This window comes from Phyllostomus discolor, chromosome 5 (genome assembly GCF_004126475.2).
Source record: "Phyllostomus discolor isolate MPI-MPIP mPhyDis1 chromosome 5, mPhyDis1.pri.v3, whole genome shotgun sequence".
NCBI classification, from domain to species: Eukaryota; Metazoa; Chordata; class Mammalia; order Chiroptera; family Phyllostomidae; genus Phyllostomus; species Phyllostomus discolor.
In genome coordinates this window covers 136,242,631-136,263,467 of record NC_040907.2, presented here as the reverse complement: position 1 = coordinate 136,263,467, position 20,837 = coordinate 136,242,631, and the positions used below count along the sequence as shown (strand labels likewise).

The following is a 20,837-nucleotide window of genomic DNA, read 5'->3' as shown; positions in this document are numbered from 1 at the left end:
TAAAAGTATTGAGGGTCCCAAAGAGTTTTGTTTGTATGAGTTACATCATTACTTTTTACCATAATGAAACTAAAAACAAATTTAAATATATTTATAATTTTAAAATAACGATAAATTCATTATATGTTAATCTAATAAAATTCTTATTAAGACAACTATATTTTCTCTTTTTAAACTTTTTTCTTAAAGATTTTATATATTTATTTTTAGAGAGGGAAGGGAGGAAGAGAGAGAGAGAGAAAGAGAGAGAAACATCAATGTGCGGTTGCTGGGGGCCATGGCCTGCAACCCAGGCATGTTTCCTGACTGGGATTTGAACCTGTGACACTTTGGTTCACAGCCCGCACTCAATCCACTGAGCTACGCCAGCCAGGGCAAGACAACTATATTTTTTAAAAAAAGAGTAGAGATGCATTGTTTTATATGTGTTAAGATCTCATTATCTCATTAGAGTCAGGCTTATAGATGACAGTCAAATTCTCATATCTGCTTTAATGTTACTATATCACATCATTAAACTGGAAAATACCACTGTATACTCGTGATATATTGAGTGAAAGAGGTAGATAGCATCTTAGTTGTATTATGAATTTGATTTTGACCTCACAGACCTCCTGAAAGTGTTTTAAAAACCCAGGGGTGTTCTTTGGAGAATTACTGGGCATGTTTGTGAAGGGGAACCCAATTGAAAGCATAAGGTCAGGGCAAGAAAAAGAAAAGACCTTTCATTGGTTGAGTTTGGTCTTTAATAAGCAGTGAGGAGCCACTGAAATTTTCTAAGCAGAAGAATGAAATAAATAGTCATGTTTTTAAAAGATTACTAGGCAAATAATGTAGAGTATTGGGAAGCAATTATCATTGAAATGTAATTGATTTTTGAGGTAACTATGATAAGCAATGTAACTGGTATTGCAGTAGAATATGTTGTAGTACTCTTCATCTGACTATATGCGTATACAAAGAACCAGAGAAAGAAGAGTCAAAACAATGCTAATATTTTGAGCCTGGTGACTGGGAGATTCATATTCCATTAGTATTTACAGGGAACACAGGAAAAGAAGCATATTGGGGAAAGAAAATGGTGAATTGTTTTCAAATGTATTTGAAAAGTTTTGTATTTTTATTTAGAAATAGTTTTAGTTTTACCGAAAAGTTGCAAGAATAACAGAAAGTTTATATATATCCTTCACCTAATTTCCTCTGATATTTATAACCTTTATAACTAGAATACAGTTACCAAAATGAAGAAAATAACATGTACAATCCTATAAAGTATAGACCTGACTCCGATTTCACCAGTTTTTACACCTTTTCCTGTTTGAGGATTCAGTTTGGTGTCCCACATTAGATTTAGTTGTTGCATCACTTTAGTATCTATATAGCCTCTCATCTGTGACAGTTCCTCAGTCTTTTCTTAAAAAAAAAATACTCCATTGAAAAGAGACAATGCTTGTGTGTGGTGGAAAGAAGCAATATCAGTTTATCTCTCTTAAAACACCTAAGAACCTGAATAAAATCATTATTTTTTAAAGTGTTACAAAAGTATTGTGCAAAATTGAAATTTATGTAGAAGACATAAATAAAAAGTGACAACCCACTCCCATAGATAACTGCTGTTAATAATTTGGTGTGCATTCTCTTATTTGTTTTCTGTGTATGTATGTTTATATATTTTGGAATCTAATGGGCATACTCTACTACAGCTTAATATTTTTCACTCAAAAACTATATTATAGTCACGTAACATTCTTTTCTTAAAAAATTTTATGTTTTAGAGAGGGGGAGAGAGGGAGAAAGAGAAGGAGAGGAACATCAATGTGTGGTTGCCTCTTGTGCTGCCCATACTGGGGACCTGGCCCTCAAACCAGGCGTGTGCCCTAGATTGGGAATCAAACCTGGGACCCTTTGCTTTGTAGGCCGGCACTGAGCCACTGAGCCACACCAGCCAGGGCTCGCACAACATTCTTTAATGTTAGTATAGAGAGATCTATCTCATTCTTACTAGTGGCTGCATGGTGTTTCATAATATGGCGATATCATGAAACCATTCCCTTATTGATGGACCTATAGGTTACTCTCCGTTTTTCATAATTATATATGTTTGGTTATTTGGGCAATTGCTATGAGGTAAAATTAGTTAGAGACCAAACACATTTTTCACTCTTACAGTTACTACTAAATTGCTCTCCAAAAGTTTGTATCTCTATGTTCCTTCCAACAGTACTTGTTTTCCACCAAAGCTTGGATGGAAGTAACCTAAAAGGTTAATAATAATTTGGCTTGAGTAATGGTCTTATGCGTGTTTGCCTACTTATTTGTTGCTCTTTTAATTTTTTCCCTGTAAAACACTTTTTCTTTTATAAAAAACACACACCAATACAGTACTTAATTAAAAATGAATGGTTTTAAATATTTTGTCTTTAAGACCTTTGCTTTTAATTCAGCATGGGATAAAAGCATGGCCATGAAGGCCTGGGCAAGAGCCCCGAGTGATGAGTGGAATGGTTACTGGAGGCTGCCTGCAGTGTGCATCCTGGATTTTAGGGTAGTGGGTGTCAGTGTCATAAACTCTTCTTTAGAAGGGGCTTCTGTTAGCTGTGACGAATGTGTAGGTAAGTCTTGGCTCTTATGAGGATCCTATGGAGTTGAGCAACTTATATAATTCAGTGTTAATTCTTAGAGAGAGTGGAGAGAGGAACAGAGGGAAAGATTTCTAGTCCTAACATTTCCTTCTAGAATATCATAAGAGCCACTAAATTATTTTCAATACTCCATATATGTCTGTGATGCTAGAAGCTGATAAATGGGAATACTAGTTATAGCAGAGAAAGCATAAATCAGATAAAAGGATTTCTGAGAACTTCGAGTAAACTAAATCAAAAGGGAGAATTTAACAAGTATAAGTAGTCCTTGATTTCTTCTGTCTTATATAAAAGTACACTGGCTGCTCTGACTGGTGTGGCTCAGTGGGTTGAGTGATAACCTGTGAACCAGGTGGTTACTAGTTTGATTCCCAGTCAAGGTGCATGCCTGGGTTGCTTGCCAGGTCCCTGTTTGTGGGGGTGTGAGAGAACCTATTGATGTTTCTCTCCCTGTCTTTCTCTGTCCCTTCCCTCCTCTCTAAAAAAGGAAATAAAGTCTTAAAAATAAATAAAGTACACTGCTGAGCAGACTAAGATTTTTTAAAAAGATGTACTTGAACAATAATTAAAATAAAATTATTTTTAAAAAGATGGAATTTTGGTTTGTTGGTTATAGTTTATGTTTTATATTTTTACCTTCTAAGCACATTAGAATTCTTTACTTATCTTTCACATTCAAGATCTGTATTTTTAAAAATATTTTATTTATTTATTTTTAGAGAGGGGAAGGGAGGGAGAGAAGGAAACATCAATGTGTGGTTGCCTCTCGCACACCCCCTATAGGGGACCTGGCCTACAACCCAGGCATATGCACTGACTGGGTATTGAACCAGCGACCCTTTGGTTCTCAGGGAGGCACCCAGTCCACTGAGCCACACCATGCAGGGCAAGATCTGTATTTTTAAGGGTGGGTATATATATTGTACCTTTTGTTTCTCTTGGTCATTTTGTCTGTACCTATGCACTGTAGTTTTAGTTACTTATTTCCAAACAATATAATGGTATACGTTGAGACATGGTTTGACAAAGGGACAGAACATTAGAAATTTAGACCCTCCTAAAATGTCTAGGTTTTATAATTTCCTCACCAAAGCATTAGTCTCATTATTAGTAGTAATGGTCAGTGTGACTGTTAAGAATGTTAGATATTTGATGTACCATCAGCTGCTTCTTTCCTATAACACGTGAGCTTTCAGTAGACAACTTAAGAACCTGGCCTTTGTAGGAGTCCCATTGATGTTCTCTCTCTCATCCTTAGCTCTAATTTCTCTTTACCAAGGTTGTAGAATCAGGGCACAAAAAATATAAGAACAAGATAGCTTTTATTTTTCTGTAATAATTAATGGGATTTGAATAACTGTCTGACATTTGAAATTTGAACATGACTCAAAGCTATTCTAAGTAAAATAGAGTTTGGAGTTTTTTGTTAATAAACAATTAATTTGTATGTATGATATATTCACATATACTTTATGTAAAATACATGTACATGTGAATTATTAACAGTTTTTTAAACCACAGAGACAGTATTTTCTAATTAATTAGTTTTCTAGTTAAAATGAGGGCAAAAAATCTCATTTACTCATTTACACTAATGTTTAGAAAACTCTATGTGATGACCATTTTCAGAAGGAGTCTCCTAAAAAAACAAATTAGAAAACTGAAATAAAGCACAGTCCTTCTAAAATGGGGTTGTCTGTGACTTGGGAACTCCTCCTTTCCCAATCATTTAAACTAGTTAAATCATTGAATAGTCTGCCACTAGAGAATTGGATGGTTGCTATCAATTTATATTATCTTAACATTTATTTGAATGCCTACTGTATGCCAGAGACTGCTATATATATATATATATATATATATATATATATATATACTTTACATGTATCATTTCACTTGTCATAGAAACTGGATGAAAGTAGGAATACCTTCATATGAAAGAAAACTAAGATTAGGAGAGAAAAAACATGTTTTGCCTAAGGTCATGTAGCAACAGTGTGATGGCACGTGGACTTGAACCTCAAAGCCTTGCTTTTTAACCATTATTGCTAAGTCAAAGAATGAAATCTTTCTCTTCATTGCTTAACAATGCGTGGACCAAAGGCGCTAACAGTTAATTCTTGTCTGGAAGAGGAGCATTGCACCAGCTGTGGTAAAAACAATGACAAAACCAAAAATGAAAGTACCAGGGTAGACTGGAAAACTTGGAGGAAGGAGACCTGAGTCTGCACTTGGCTCAGCTACTTAGCTCATATCACGTTCTCAGTGAGGCCTTTCCCTCCTGTGTCCTCCGCTTGTTTATCGCCGTCAGAACACTGAACTCATTGCTATAATTACCGTATTGCAGGGAGCCTAAGGCAGACATCACTTTTATTTTATTTTACTTTTTTCAGGGATTATTATTGTTTTCTATTTTATTTTATTTTTTTTTCTAAAGTTTATTTTTATTGTATTTTTCCCATTACCATTAATCCCCTTATACCCTCTTCCATCTCCACCAACCTCTCTCCCTCTCCCAATCACCACATTGTTGTCCGTGCTCATGAGTTCTTTTTCCTTTTTGCATGATCAACTTAAGCACTACCCTCCCAATAGCTGTTTACCCTGCTCTCTTTGAGTCTGTCTCTATTTTGATTAGTTCAGTTTGTTCATTAGATTCCATCCATATATGAGTAAAATCACGTGGCATTTGTTTTTCTCTGACTGGCTTATTTCATTTAGCATAATGTGGATGCATCTTATAATTGATGGTGTCTTAAAATTAATTGGCAGCATTCCTTCTTAATTATTGGTACATAAAATAAGGATGTGACTTACAGTGGGTGGCATCTTAGACTTGACGTAATGTTTGTTTACGTGTGCTCCCATGAAATGTTTACATCGTCCCCACAGTTTTAAATACCAGGTGTATACAAGGATTTTCTAATTTCTAGTCCATTCCTCTTTTAAGCTGCAGCCCTGTATATTCAACTAAATTTTCCCGTGCTGTTACAGGGGTCATAGATTTTATGCGTCTACTTTCCAAATCAACTTATCTTGTAGTGTTCCCTCATCTCAGTAAATGGCATCTACATTTGTACATTTTTGAAGCTAAAAAAGTTTGCTAGCGTGTGAATTCCAGTTCCACACTTAACACACTAGTATTATGAGCACATAGTGAAGCGTGTTATCTGTGTTGTTCATCTGTAATATGGGGGGGCATAATCACACCTACCTCTGAGGATTGTTAGGGCAATAAAACATCAAGTACGTATTAGCTGCCACTAACACACGTGTGCACATCTGTGACCTCCCCTCACTCTGCACATGTAGTCATCATCACATCCTGGGATAGGCAGACTAATCGTGATAACTCGGATATGCCCACTTTTATCCTACTGTCACTTCTCCAGTCCCATCCCCCCCCCCTTTTTTTTTTTGCCTGTAGTAATTAATCTTGTAGTTGCTCCTCTTTCCCATCTCGAATCCCTTCAGTACTTAGACCAGTAGAGCCATTTTTAAGTCAGATCATGCCACTTCTTAAAACCCTTCCCAGTGCACTGGTATAAAGCCTCAAATTCTTACATGGGTATGTCGTTCTCAGTTTTCTGCCTGGCTTCTGTCTACGTTTTCAACCACATTTCATGCCACCCTAACTTACACTGTTACTCATTACTCCCAAGACTAACTTGCACTCACTTCGACTTTAGCTTAAATCCCTCTTCCTCAGTGACATTCCCTGATCTTCCAAACTAAATGAGGTTCTTCAGTCCTAATATATAGTTCTTTATAGCTCAGAGGTGATCAGTTTCTTCCCAACTGAAGATCTTTGCTGTGAGGCTGTCTTATTCACTGGAAGATGTTTAGTAGCACCCTGGCCTCTACCCACGAGAAGCCAATAGCAGAAGATAGCTGGCATACTCAAAATATCCAAATCAGTAAAGTTATTGGTGAAAATGAAAAATGTGTCTTTTATTTTATTGAAAAAACCATATAGACTTTTTGGCCAACCCAATAATTTCTGCAAAGTCATAGAGCTAGTTATGATACAACTGCAACACCATCCCAGGTCTGGCCAACTCTAAAGCTGTGTCATTTGTATGATCCTTCTTTTGCTTCCTTGAGAGCAGAAAAGGGCATATGAATCAATGTCCTAGGCTTCAAAATATGGCCTGACTGTTCTCCTTTCTTCTCATTTAACCTTCGGGTTGTTCCTTAAATAGCCATCTCTCTGTGAGCCATCCTTCTACCAAATTAGATTATAAACCTGTTGAAGTAACACCCGTTTCTTATATTTTATATACCTGGTTCTTATATAAATTACCTTACCTACAGTAGGTGCTTATTAATTATTTTGTCTTAGAGATGTGAAAGAAAAACAATATTTTCACCCATTTAATTTTTTCAAGGTTTGGAGCTATCTCATGAAGGAATTTAATACTTTATTCCCTACTCTTCTTCCAATCAGTGACAGAGTACATTTTGTTTTCTTTCTTTTTATGGTAGCACAGTGTTTTATTATTCTGTCCATTAAAAGCTAATATTTTGAGAACATTCACCATGTTAATGGACCTTAATTTAAGTTAAACTTACAACTTTCAAAATATTTCAATACTGAATATTAGTAAGAGTGATAATTATGTCAAAATTATGTCAAAAATTATGTTTGATGTTAGTCTACATATAATTAATTTTGTGATATAAAATTCTTTGCCCATAAGGAAGAATGTTTGGCTTACTTCACTAATAGGAATATCTCTTAATGCTGGGGTGGCTGTCTCTTCATATTTCTTCTGCTGGTGATATTTAGCATGGTTATCTGTGATTCTTGAATGGAGTTGAGTGGGGAGGTACTCATCATGTTTACTCCAAATAAACATCGGGTATGTTTACACACCTGATTCCTATAGTAATGAGGCAATACAGCAGCACTGCAACCGCCCAGTACTTTTGAGGCCAAAAGGTGAAGCCTAAAGCATTTAGCCAATGTTCAGGAATAAAAGTCCACATGAACTACATCATAAAGCCAAATTGGGAGCTTAAGAAAAGAACAAAGCCCTAAATTGCTCTTTTAGTCGAAGGCGACCAGGAGCCCAGGGGGTGTGAGGGTAAACTGGGCGGGATGCGGAGTACAGACCACATTTTGTTTTTATATTTTGAACTGAACTGCCTCAAATGGTTTCGAAGTAAAGTTGATAGTTTGTGTCTTCATAGATTATTGTGCTTGTTTCCCTAGAAAAAGAGTTAACCTTAGGTATTTTTGTTTTGTTTTAGGAATTAAGTGATCTACAACGTGACCCACCTGCTCACTGTTCGGCTGGTCCTGTGGGAGATGACTGTAAGCTTTGCTTTATTGCTAGCATTTTGCTACCATAAATAGTATAGGTTTGAACCTTTGTTAATGACTTCAAACTCCTTTGTTTGTTTCAGTGTTCCACTGGCAAGCAACTATTATGGGGCCTGTAAGTATGATTCATATATATGAAATTAACCCCCTCAGCCATACTTCATTTTCACTATTTCACCTTTGATCTGATGTTTGTGGCTAAGGTTGAATTTTCTTGTATCTGAGTCACTCAGGAAGCAAAATGTGATTAAAGGGTTTGTGATAATTTTCTACACCACTGATGGCAAATATTTGCTAGGGTCATTGTGACGTGTTTTCCTTCACCAAATCCTCAATCATTACGAGTAGGAATGGATCACCTACAACTTGTGACCAGGCTATGTGTTTCTTAAACACAAAAGCCAGTTGTCAGAACTAAGCACTGTTATTCTCATATCAAGAGTTTTAGTAGGTCGGAAATAAGTCTAATGAGCCCAATAATGGAATTCCTGCAAGTAACAAGTACCAGTTTGCAATAAGTTTCATCTCTTCCTATTTGTGAGAGAGAGCTGATAAAAGATTTGAGTGGGTCTTTGCTACCTTTTGGGCTTGCTGCTTTTAGTTTTGTTGGATTGTCTGGAAGTCAAAATTACCTGTTATGAGTGGCTTCTCTCAGCACTTACTACCTTTAAGATTATTTTTCTACACCCAAGAGGCAGTTATCACTAGAATGTGGCTTTCCTTCCTATGAGCAAAAATCCGATTGTGTAAGATGAGCACTGGCAGCTCACATCTGCTTCCTGGGAAACACAGTGACATGTTCCCATGAACATCAGCCTGTCCCCCTCCCAGAAGAGCTTTATCTAATAAGCCACCGAGTTCTTAATCATATTGCCTTGTGCTTCACTTACAAAACAAAACAGTTATTGAATATTCAGAGCTCGAGTCCTGGGCAAGTATCTCAATTACTAAATTGTTAAGTTAATCTTGTAAAGTGTAAAATGCAACATATTTATTTAAATAGCAATGTTTAATAAGCATCTAGGTATTTGTTTTTCATGCTTATTTAATTTACTAAGAACTTTCAAAATATTGTCATTTAAAGGTCCATCCTTACCACTTGAATTATATCTCTTCAAAAATATTTTTTAGGTGATTACATGTAGCAAATGGTTACAATTATGTTACTCATACCACTTTTATTTTAATAATGTAAATATGTCACTCTGCAGTATTGTTTGAAGATCTAAACAGACCATGACTGTCAATTGTAATTTATTTGTTTTCTACATTCCTTATAATTTTTGATGAACTAGAATTAAGCAAAAAAATATACAGTGTAGTCCCCTACTATATATGCAGAAAATTAAAAGGAAGTAATGACAGTCTTGCTATTAAAACTAACATGTTAATATAACATGGTAAACTTAATGAAATATAAAGGAATTAAAATATAATTTTAGCTAATTTTGCTAGCTAAAAGATAATTTTAAAAGTTTTTTTCCTTGCTTGTAACATTATATTTTCTGGTTGCTGTGAAGACACCTGGCCACATTTCAGTTCTTCTTGTTGATTCTTAATTTGATAATTCTATGAATGTTGAATTTATTAGTTTTGTTTGGGGCATTTTTGCATTTCTCACATTATTTTATAAATTGTTACTAAGTGAAGATTTGAGGTCTAAATTGCGTAATAGTGTCCGTTAGCCTTCCCTTTTCATAATGTGTTCTCTTTAGTTCATCTCCATTCTTGCCCCTTAAAGGGCCAACAGAACGTAAGATTCATAAATAAGACGGTAAACACAAGCCCTAGCCTTTTTTTATCCTGATCACTTCTACAGAGAGTTACTCTTTTCTCAGAGCAGGTGTGTGTGTACACTGATGTTTCAGACTCGTAAACAGATTTGTTTGGGCAAGTCACACCACTGCGTGTTTCCTTTTTTTTTTCTTCCTGTTTTAAATTCTGTGATGTCAGCATGATTTGAACTTATGACAAAATGGTGGCATGTTTTTCCAGCTGATATGTTTTGGGGGGGGAAGGGGGATCATTTTAGGTTACCAAATAAATGTAGTGAATAAACACTGATGCACATATTTTGTAATTTCAGCCTGATAGCGCATATCAAGGTGGAGTCTTCTTTCTCACTGTACATTTTCCGACAGACTATCCTTTTAAACCACCAAAGGTATTTTTATTTTTATGATTGATGTGACTCCTATGTTAGGGATATATCCAGAGATAGTTTTAGGATGTTCAAGGCAGGTTAGAATGTTCAACTGCATTGTAAAACTACTAAGTCTAAAATATGTTTTCTTACTTAAATATTGTATTATATTTGTAAAACAAAAGGTAGTATCTGTTATGCTATAAATTAGGTTCATTATTTTCATTAGATTTCTGTAGTTTGGATTTTATGGTCAAGAATATGACTTTTCCATTTAGGGGATTATCTCTCCAAAGTTGATTCTTTTTTTTCAGTTTTGTATTCAACAAGCATTTATTGAATACCTACCATGTTCTGTTACATTGGGGAATACAAAAGAAAATATGACACAGTCCCTTCATTAGTGTGGTAAGAGATATAAAACCATGTTCTTATTCAACTTAATTTAGATTAGATCTAAAGAGGAAACAAATGATGGGGATATTAGAAGGGAGAAAATCATGAACAAATTCTGTCACTGAGGAAATAATTGTTTATTTTATTTATTTATTCTTTCAAATTATAAGAGAAAGTTTATTGAGAAAGTTATGGAGGCAGGAGAAGTGAACCAGCTGGGCTGAGTAGGCTCAGGAAACACGTTACAGAAGCAAAGGGCCCTTGGAGTGTGAGGCGGGGAGAGGCAAAGGTAACTGGCCTGGGGGGCGGGGAGGGAAAGGTGTGGGCATGCCCCCAGGAGAGACAGAGTACAGGAAGTATCATTTTAGATTTTAAAGAACACCTCAATAACATTATATATGAAGAATATCACCACAACTCTTGTGGACAATTAGGATTCTTTTTGGATTTCTTAGGACAGGTCACAAGCTGAAGGCCCTCAACTTTCCCCTAGGACAGGGTCAGCCCCTAATTTTAGAGCCTTGTGTCATTACCAGGTGTCACTGATAATCAAAGTAATAAAGGGATTACTTTGAAGGATCATCAAAGCCAGGGTTAAATTACTTCAGGTGCTACTTAGCCAGTCATACTAGCTATTACAGACTTACTGATTGCACTCTCCAGAAATGCTTCTCAGTTTCTCGCTGGGGCAGGTGGGAGGTGGGGAGTGGCCACACGAATTATCTGCTTTCCTGTTCCCAGTAGCTAAAACGATGTGTGCACAAAGTAGGTGCTCAGTTTGCCTCGAATACGTTTCTCTGCTAGGGTCATGTAAAATTGAAGACATTTCACCCTAAAGTAGATTGGTTCTGCTTTGTACATGGTTCATGGATTGTCATATTTTTATTTTGTTTTGTTTCGTTGTAGATTGCTTTCACAACAAAAATTTACCATCCAAACATAAACAGTAATGGAAGTATTTGCCTTGATATCCTGAGGTCACAATGGTCACCAGCTCTGACTGTATCAAAAGGTAATTTCATTTATCAGATATATAATACTTCATAATAGTGAGACAGGAAAAATATGACAGAAGTATATTGAAGTCCAAAGTTTAAAAAAAACAGTCTATTGTGTTTTTTCCTCCTTTGGTTTTGTTTGGTTTTCATCACTCTGACATGTATTCTCTGGAGCTTTTAGTAGTTAGCTTGGTTGCAGGATGTTGGTGGGCAAATCTAAATGCTGAAATAAGAGTTAGAGCTAGAAATTTGGGGATATGCCTCTTGACATTTTACCCTTTAGTTTTGGCTTTATATTTAAAAGAGGGAGGAGAAGAGCCAAGTAAATACAGTCATACTCCATTGCTCACTGGCTTCAGAAGTCATCAAACCCTGTACTTGTCACATTTTGACGAGAAAAAATGTTTCAGCACTTGGCGCTTGCTGGGGACTTGTCGCACTTGCTAGAACTTGTGCGAGTCACAACACCTCCCCACAAGAGGAAAAGCTTTATCACTCATCACTTGCCCAGTACTCGTCGGTTTTGGCACTTGTCACAAACAGTTCTGGAACAGATTAATGATGAGTACCAAGGTGCCACTGTATATGATTTTAAGGCCAGTTGCCCCATTTATTAAATGGAATTATTAACATAATGAGTAAAGCTTTATATCTGTTTTACTTCATTTAAGAAGAAATATATCAGATTAGTCTGATAAAATAAATGATTTAAAATGATAGACATGTTTCACTTTATATGTGAAATAGACTTTAGACTAATATAGTACATATACCATATTACTCTAAACCATCAATTTTCAGCCCTTTTCATCTTATGGCACACATAAACTAATTGCTAAATTCTGCAGCACACCAAAAAATATATTTTTTGCCAATCCAGCCAAAAAAAATAGGTATACAAGGGAGAACACCCCCCCCCCCCCCGCCAAAAATCCAGAATTCTCTTCTGGAGGGCCTTGTAGTACAGGCTTCCCCCACTAGGTGAGTGTTCTAGGAACCCATCTGTATCAGTGTACCAGCTGGTGGTGTTGTGAGAGGCTGCATTTGGCTTCAGTGAATTTATTTTTTGAAGACTCTTTCAATGCACTTGCCCATTTCATGATGGGATTTGTGAACGCACCTGCCCACACTGTGCTGAGTGTTCATTAGTTTTTGACCCAAACTGCAATGACCTTTGTGCCCTACCTTCCCTATTTACCCAATCAATCTTGCCCAAGCAGCTTTTTTGTTTCCTAATGAAAAAAGTCCTTGAAGGGAAACATTTTGGAAGAGGTGAAACAAAAGACAGCAGAAGCACTAAAAAGCACCAAAATCAAAGAACTCAAAATCTGTTTTGAGCAATGAAAAAAAGTCTCACTAGGTATATATTGCATTGAATGGAGAGTACTTTGAAGGCTTCTGAAGTTTAAACATGTAAGGATAAAGACACACTTTTTTTATAAATAAATTCCGCTTTTGGGAAGGTTTCCTCATGATTTTGATCATTTACACCAGATGGCTTTCGTTGTGTTGGCTGTTGTCATTTTTTCATTTGACAATCTAAGGGAAAGGTCTGTGCTCTTGACTAAAGAGGGAGGTATTGCACGATTTAAAAATTCTTGCAGCATATCAGTGCCTCTTGCTGGTACACTGGTTGAAAAATTGATGCTCTAAACTTTGAATAATCAGTAGTATTGTCATAATGATTGCAACATGCTCCATGTGGGTTCTTAACTTCCAATAAACTGTAACGTTGTCCGTTGATAAATTATCAGATGCGTGCATCTGAAGCCATTTTTGGTTTGTGGCCAGTACTGTTTGCTGTGCCAGCCCTCTTAATCTGTGTCTTGTGTCTCTAACAGAAGAGAACCTGACAGTTGGAAAACATTGTTTTGAGTTAGACGCATCTGTCCCTGAAGTAACTTGGTAGTTTTTCCTTGTTATAAAATTTAAGAAAATTGTTTCTCTTGAAGGTTTTAGGGAGGGATCCATGGACATTTAAAAAAAACATTTTTTATCAATGCGGTGTGAACATATAACTTGTTTTTTAAAGTGATGAAGTTTAAAGCCTATAGTTTCAGGGATCATTTCTGTAATTCATTAAAAGTGATGAGGTTTAACCATGATTGGTGAGGCTCAGTTGACTGGGCATTGTCCAACAAAGCATAAGGTCACCAGTTTGATTCCTGGCCAGGGCACCTGCCTGGGTTGTGGGTTCCGTCCCCAGTTGGGGTGTGTGCGAGAGGCAACCAGTCGATGTTTCTCTCTCACATCAATATTTCTCTCCCTTTCTTTCTCCCTCCCTTCCCCTTTCTCTAAAAATAAACAAATAAAAAATGTTTTTAAGTGATAAGGTATAGGAAACAGTCTACAGCCATAATTATTTCTAGTATTAGGTAAGTAATAGCCGTTTAGGTCAGTTATTTGTGAATGACAGTTTTTCTGACCTAAAATGTTTGCATAAAATGTTCCTGTAGATTCTAGTGTCTTTTTAAAAATCTTTCACATAGTATAACTGTTAGGTACTACATGTGTTATGGATGGGGAGAAAGACCCGAGTTAAGAGGCTCTCTACCCTGCCTCGGGTCTTGTCTTGCTCACAAGACACGAATTCAGGCAAGAGACGAACATGTATAGTGGAAATGAGACAGCAAGTTTATTTATGAAATACATACGAACACAAAGCTGTAGGCAGGCACCCAACTAGTCTAAATGCCCCACATACAGAGGAAAGAAAATTTTTAGTAAGTTTGTTAGTATTATAGTGAGTTTGTTTTATACACTTGAGCCGAGGATACAAGTGGGTACTTAGCCGTTCGAAATACACTGACTACTGGGTATCAGAAGTTATATACCTTAGCTAGCTTCCAGGTACCCGTCTTCTCCCCTCCCTGGGAGTGGCGTACAACTGCAAAGGCTTTCTTTCTCACTTAGTAAAGGTTCTTTGTCTTAGTTAGTGAAGTTGTTACAGAAGCTCCCTTTCCCAGCGTAGAGTCTCAAGGACTACCCCGCCTTCCTGTACCATTCCTGCTTGTGATGTTCAGGACACTTAGTGAAATTGTTACAGAAGTTCCCTTTCCCAGCCCAATCTCAAGGTTGCCCCTTTCTCCTATGCTATTTTTGCTTGTGATGGCAAACTTTTCAAACCTAGCTGAGTTAATCGATGAGACATGTCTTTCTATGGTTTCTAGCCTCTTGTATTAAGTTCTTTGTTAGATTGTAATGGGGAGTGGAGAGGGCCCTGCCTTTATTTCCTCTCTGGTCACTCATTCCTAGCTGCTGCCCAACACAGATAGGAAAGATTCTGTGTCAAAGGGTTATTCCAATTCATCTATCTTTCCTGGAATGGTATTACAAAATAGAATTCATTTGGCATAAGCAGCTAAGTACTTACACTTGTAAAAGAAATGGCAGACTGCCAGATGTTAAGCTCTTATCTTTTGACGCTGGTAGCTTTTTTTAAAGAATAATTAGTATTGTTGCCTTCTGGTAACTGTCCTTTAAGAACAGATTCAAATAGCCTCAGTTTCCTCATATGTAAAATGGGGGTTATAGCAGTATTGCCACACAGGGTCCCTGTGCACCTGCCGCATGGGCAGCACTCCAGTGAATGTCAACATCCCTTTTTCCTTATCTTAAAACAGTTGAACTATGTTATAATGGTGAAATCGGGGCTCATGTCTCTGAGCATCAGCACTGGGGAGATGAGGAAATTTGTCTCTTTCTTATTTTGTAAGGTTGCTTATACTTGCTACCTAAAATAAAGGTATTTTTAAATGCCTTATTTTGATTTTTTTTTGTGTGTGAGTTTAATTGGGAATCTTTCTGGAGACTTGAGCCAGATAATTGTGGCTTAATATGCAATAGAAGATAAGGAAGAGGAATTCAGAATTAGTTTTAACATTAGTGCTCTTCATACCCTCTTTCCGTGTCATCTAAGAGTCAACTTTGCTTTATAAATTTGCCTGTGGGTTTTTAAGAATAGGAAAAGCTAAAGGGACACAGTAGATGAGGCTGAAGATGGAAGGTTGATCCAGAAATTCCACGGAGCCCCTCAGAAGTGGTGGCTTGAATTAAAGCAGAGTCCTCCTTCTCTCCTTTTCACTTGGGGTTTTTTTGTGTGTGCAGCTATTTGCATTAGTATTTTGATGTAATGTGGAAAAAATTACTCTTTAAATTCTCATCTATATTTTAAAATATTTAATATAGTAATTATTCACATTATTTTGACATGCATGTGCTGTATATATAATGTACATGAAATAAAAGAGCCATTGAAAACAATCTTACAAATCTCCCTTCTTTGTAGATAATCTCTACTGCTAAGCGAAAGTTAAAAAGGACATGAACACAGTGGCCAAATGTTTTGGACTATTAACTATAATTTGATTGCTTTACATTGAATTGATAAAAACACAAATTTTCTGTATTTAAATACAGGGTCTGGCAGAAATAATGTGCCTATTTTATTAAAAAATCTTTTATTACAAAATCATAAGCATGTAATTCTCTAATATAACAATATCACACTCAAGCACATCATGTGACATTTTAGGTGACATGTCCAAATTAAAACTATAAATTGTTACACCCATATCATTACTCTACCAACCACACTCAGGCAGGCCTTACTTCTGCTGGACCCTGTAGAATAAAAAATGGACAGTTTTCTCATTAAAGTACAAAAGTATCTCTAAGAGACATCTAAAGTTAGGATGCTGTTCTAAAGAGTTTCTGATTACGTTCCATTTGGGATATGTGTATGTGTTACCAAAAATATTTTGTAGAGGATTCTTTAGTTGAAAGGTTGTAATAACTACTGTGGAGATTAACATTTTTTTAAAAAAAGATTTTATTTAAATATTTTTAGGAAAGGGGGGGAGAGGAGGGAAACATCATTGCGTGAGAGAAACATCAATCAGTCGCCTCTCGCACACACCCTGACAGGACCACTCAGGCACATGTTGTGACCCAGAATTGAACCAGCAACCTTTCATTCTGAGTGAGGACACCCAGCCAACTGAGCCACACTGGTCAGAGCGAGGTTCACGGGTTTTTTTTCCCCAAAGATTTTATTTACTTATTTTTAGAGAGAAGGGAAGGGGCGGGGGGAAAGAGAGGGAGAGAAACATAGATGTGCAAGAGAGACATCGATCAATTGCCTCTCGCATGCCCCCAAACAGGGACTTGGTCTGCAACCCAGGCATGTGCCCTGACTGGGAATCAGACCGGTGACTTTTCAGCCTGTAGGACTATGCTGAACCCACTGAGCTACACTAGCCAGGGCCACATTTTTTAAATAAATAAAAATTCAATTAGAATTTAAAATTTTAAACATTATAATAATTTGTATTGTATATATTGTATGGTAATTTTATAATTTAAAAAATTAAAAATACTTGCTACCAGCTGTAGTCTAAAGTGCAATTTAATATGTTCATTTTGTTTTCTTTATAACTTTATTGCCTATATTTAATGATTATTTTCACATATGTAATTGTATAAACAAGAAAGGTCATTATCTAATATGATGTTCTCTTTTAAATCTAGTTTTATTGTCCATATGTTCTCTACTTTGTGATCCTAATCCAGATGACCCCTTAGTACCAGATATTGCACAAATCTATAAATCAGACAAAGAAAAGTAAGTGTTTCATTTATTTCTGCTTGGGTATGTTTCATTGTAGTCTACCAAAGTATAAGTATTACCAATGTATTTAATCAGTACATTTAGGTATGCTTGCTAAAATTAACATTAAGTTTGTTTTTCTTTCCAGAGGAGTAAACCTACCTTTTTAAATTGTATTAGTCTTTTTACAAAAAATCTTGTTCCATTTTTCATGCTGTTTAATTTTTTACTTGTTAGTACTACATGCTTTGCATTTACCCAGTTGGTCGTGTTTTTGGTAGGAAATAACTATATATAATTGTAGGGAGTAAATTTAAATGAAAAAAATGATAATTGGGAAGTATTGGATATTATATTCCTTATCTTTTCCCAGGGAGAGAAGTTATCCCTAAACCCCCAAACTGACCTAGTTTTCAAGGTCATCTTGGTATGACTGGTTCATTTGCAGTTTAGAAATAATGTTCATTGCATTTTATAGATTTTTATTCAAAATTTTTTTTCACTTTGTTGTTTATAATTTAGGTATGTTTTCATATAGGTTATAGAGAGACTCATCAGTTAAAAAATAAGTTAAATTTTGTGTTTTATTTATGCATAAGGCTAACTCACAGTGATCCAATATTTGATGTATATATGATAATTGCAATTAAGCATAGGAAGGTAGAGTATCCTTTTTTATATAGATAGGTCTTCTAAAGATTCGATTTGTATGTTTTTACTATATTCCTTTTGTATGCCTACAGATACAACAGACACGCAAGAGAATGGACTCAGAAATATGCAATGTAAAATCAAAAAAATTTTCATATATACCAGAGTACTGTAAAATCTAGGTTTTTTTCAATATCAGCAGTAAATTGAGCACTGTTTACTGTTTCATTGTACCATGATCCTTTGATTTTTATCCATTTTAAATGTATTTCTGAAGCAAGACAAAACAAACTTCCAAAAATACCCTTAAGACTGTGATGAGAGCATTTATCATTTTGTATGCATTGAGAAAGACATTTATTATGGGTTTTAAGATACTTGGACATCTGCGTCTTCATCTTACAAGATCTACAATGCATCTGAAAAGCAACCAAATTATTTTTTTGCTGAAACTAGATGTTTTTACATGAGAAATACTGTATGTGCTATCTGTCGTCAGTTTTATAAATCTGTATTCAGATTTCATTTTGTTAGCTCACTTTATAATTTGTATTTTTTTACTGTATAGACTAAATGTATTCTATTTACATGTATGTCAAGTCATTACTTTTTTCCTGTGAACAGTATTGAAAAAGCCGAACGGTTGATAATTAAATGAATTAATTGTCTGTCTCCCTTGTCTTAGGGTATTCTGTAGATCAGTTGCAGATTTCCTAAACCTGAATGATCTTTACACTGTAATTCTCATTATACTGATTATGGAGAAACACTCGTTTTGATTTTGTTATACTTGACTTAACTTTATTGCAATGTGAATTAATTGCACTGCTAAGTAGGAAGATATGTAACTTTTATTTGTTGCTATTCACGTTTGAATTTTTTCCTTTATAGGCCATATTACCATGACACCTTTTACAGATCTTAATGTAGCTTTTCCATATAAATAAAATGCTTTTTCTACTATTTGTCTTGATTACTTAAAAATATTAAAAGTATAAGTGAGGATCGTAATTCTATGTAAAATTTTGCATGCAAATTAATTCTAAATTGTGAGACTAAGGTCTGTTGATTGGCTAATTAATCACCATTAATTATATAAATTTTATTGCTTTAGGTTTGTGTCTGTTTACTCATTGTCAGTCTAAAGGATGATATACACTGGTCCCTTGTTATAGAAGAAAATTTAGAATTTTGGGGTTTTTGTTTGGATCATACCTAAAATAGGTTATTTACTGAAGTACTAAGATATGTGTGTGTGAGGTAGTGTCCCCCACACTGAAGAAAAGTCTTTATTAGACCTGAAGAATAATTAGGTTAATTAATTAAAATAGCAGCTTAGATGTAGCTGACATTGTATTTCTTCACATTTTGAAATTTAGAATTTTTAAAATAGAATTTTAATGCGATAGCAGTTTGGAAAAGAACATTCTTTTTTTTTTTTACTATAGAAGTTATAGAGAAAATTCTAAAATGATGCTTCCTGTTTTTATATATTGCCAGTTAAAAGTAGTTTAAATAAGCAGGTTATCTTTGCAGATTTTAAAGAAAGCTTGAAAGTTCTAATGTTTAACTTTGGAAAAAATACATCTCTGATTATTAGCATGCTTACCAGACCTGAGTGAGTGTCATTTTCAAGAAGAGCCGTAGTTCTTCTTGTCGCGGTAGTTGTAGGAGCGTGCAAGAGTCCGTGATGGGTGTCGTCATTAGCAACGCGTCTAGATCGCTCAAGTATTTTATCATGGTTCATTATCATTAAATTTCAGAATAACCAATTGTTAGAAAATGTGCTTTTATAAATGAATGTAAAATAATTACATGAATTGTGAAATGGATGTTTATGAAAATAATAGGTTTAAAAAGTAATTATATTAAGTGATGTCTTTAAACAGCCATATCATGAAAAACACTTTACTAGCTATATTATTATAAGCTACATTCTCCCAGAATCTGAACACTCAACAACATTAGATTTTAGTATTTAGTATATTTTGATAGTGAAGGGTTTTGGTTCATGAATATCTTTCACTTTTTTATAAACTTTCATTTGTGTGGCATTTATTTTTGGAAGTGTCCTTTTTTCTTTATTAAAGTTTTTGAAACTTGCCTAACTCTTGTTTGCCTTTGCTTGCATCTGAATTGTGCAGCCAGTCTCTTGAGGAGTAAGCTCAAGCTCTTATTTACCTCAAATCTTCAGAGCTCATTGGTGGCATGATGATCAGTCAAATTGCCATTTGGGTATGTTTTTGCTTAATTCGAACAAAGAGCACATTAGTTAACTTTTATAACTGCACATCCCAAGCCAGGGGCTTTCCTCCATCATTTAACCGTTAAGTTAAGGACCTCCTTGGAGCGAGGGAAATGGTTAGTCTTTGGGAGATTTAGGATCCCACTGAAGCCATGGATGCTTCAAGATGTAGTTGAAAACTATTTTAAAATTGGATTCTTGTAATTGTCACATACAATCAGTCAGTAATACAGGTTATAAGGGCAACCTCACCCTCATGCCCTAGCTATCTCAAAAGCACAGGATTCCTGAACTAGTTTTGCACATGCCTATGTAAATCATATATTATTGATTTTTGCTTTATTTTCCCCATCTCCCACCCCCCACCCTTCCATGAACTCTGGTAGGAAAAATTCAGAAAATTTTTTTGTAAATCCCTATTTACCAATTTCAAAGGATCAAGAGATATTAAGTGAGAAACACATGGCACACAAGGGCAATCCCAAGTATTACTATTTAAAAGAGTGATTTTTTTCATAGAAACAATAATGAACAGTTTTTCTTTACTCTTATTTTATTACAATGATCTGCTTATCTTTGCACACAATTCAATCATTGATGTTTCACAGGATCCTATTCTCTCACAGTTCTGTATTTTTATTTATGTTTTGAATAATTTTTGAATTTTTTAAGTACAGTTGACATACAATACTATATTATTTTCAGGTGTACAACCCAGTGATTAGACATTGATATAACTTAGGAAGTGATCACCCAAATAAATCTAGTACTTACCTGACGCCATTTTAAAATGGAAACACTGGGCAAATTCTTGGTCACGAGGCTACT

At 35.4% G+C, this 20,837-nt stretch overlaps 1 protein-coding gene across 2 annotated transcripts in view; it reads left to right on the top strand.

Moving 5' to 3' along the window:
- Positions 1–19,536, top strand: part of UBE2D1 (ubiquitin conjugating enzyme E2 D1) — a 37,577-nt gene extending 18,041 nt beyond the window's left edge. Inside the window, exons 2-7 of one of the 2 annotated variants that reach the window (XM_028512037.2) lie at positions 7,896–7,959; positions 8,052–8,083; positions 10,055–10,132; positions 11,414–11,519; positions 17,035–17,128; positions 17,857–19,536. In XM_028512037.2, coding sequence (XP_028367838.1) covers positions 7,896–7,959; positions 8,052–8,083; positions 10,055–10,132; positions 11,414–11,519; positions 17,035–17,128; positions 17,857–17,902 — 420 coding nt within the window. In that variant the 3' untranslated portion in view covers positions 17,903–19,536. The remainder of the gene's footprint in view (positions 1–7,895; positions 7,960–8,051; positions 8,084–10,054; positions 10,133–11,413; positions 11,520–17,034; positions 17,129–17,856) is intronic. The other variant, XM_036026938.1, reaches the window with a different exon arrangement.
- The last annotated feature ends 1,301 nt before the right edge of the window (positions 19,537–20,837 follow it).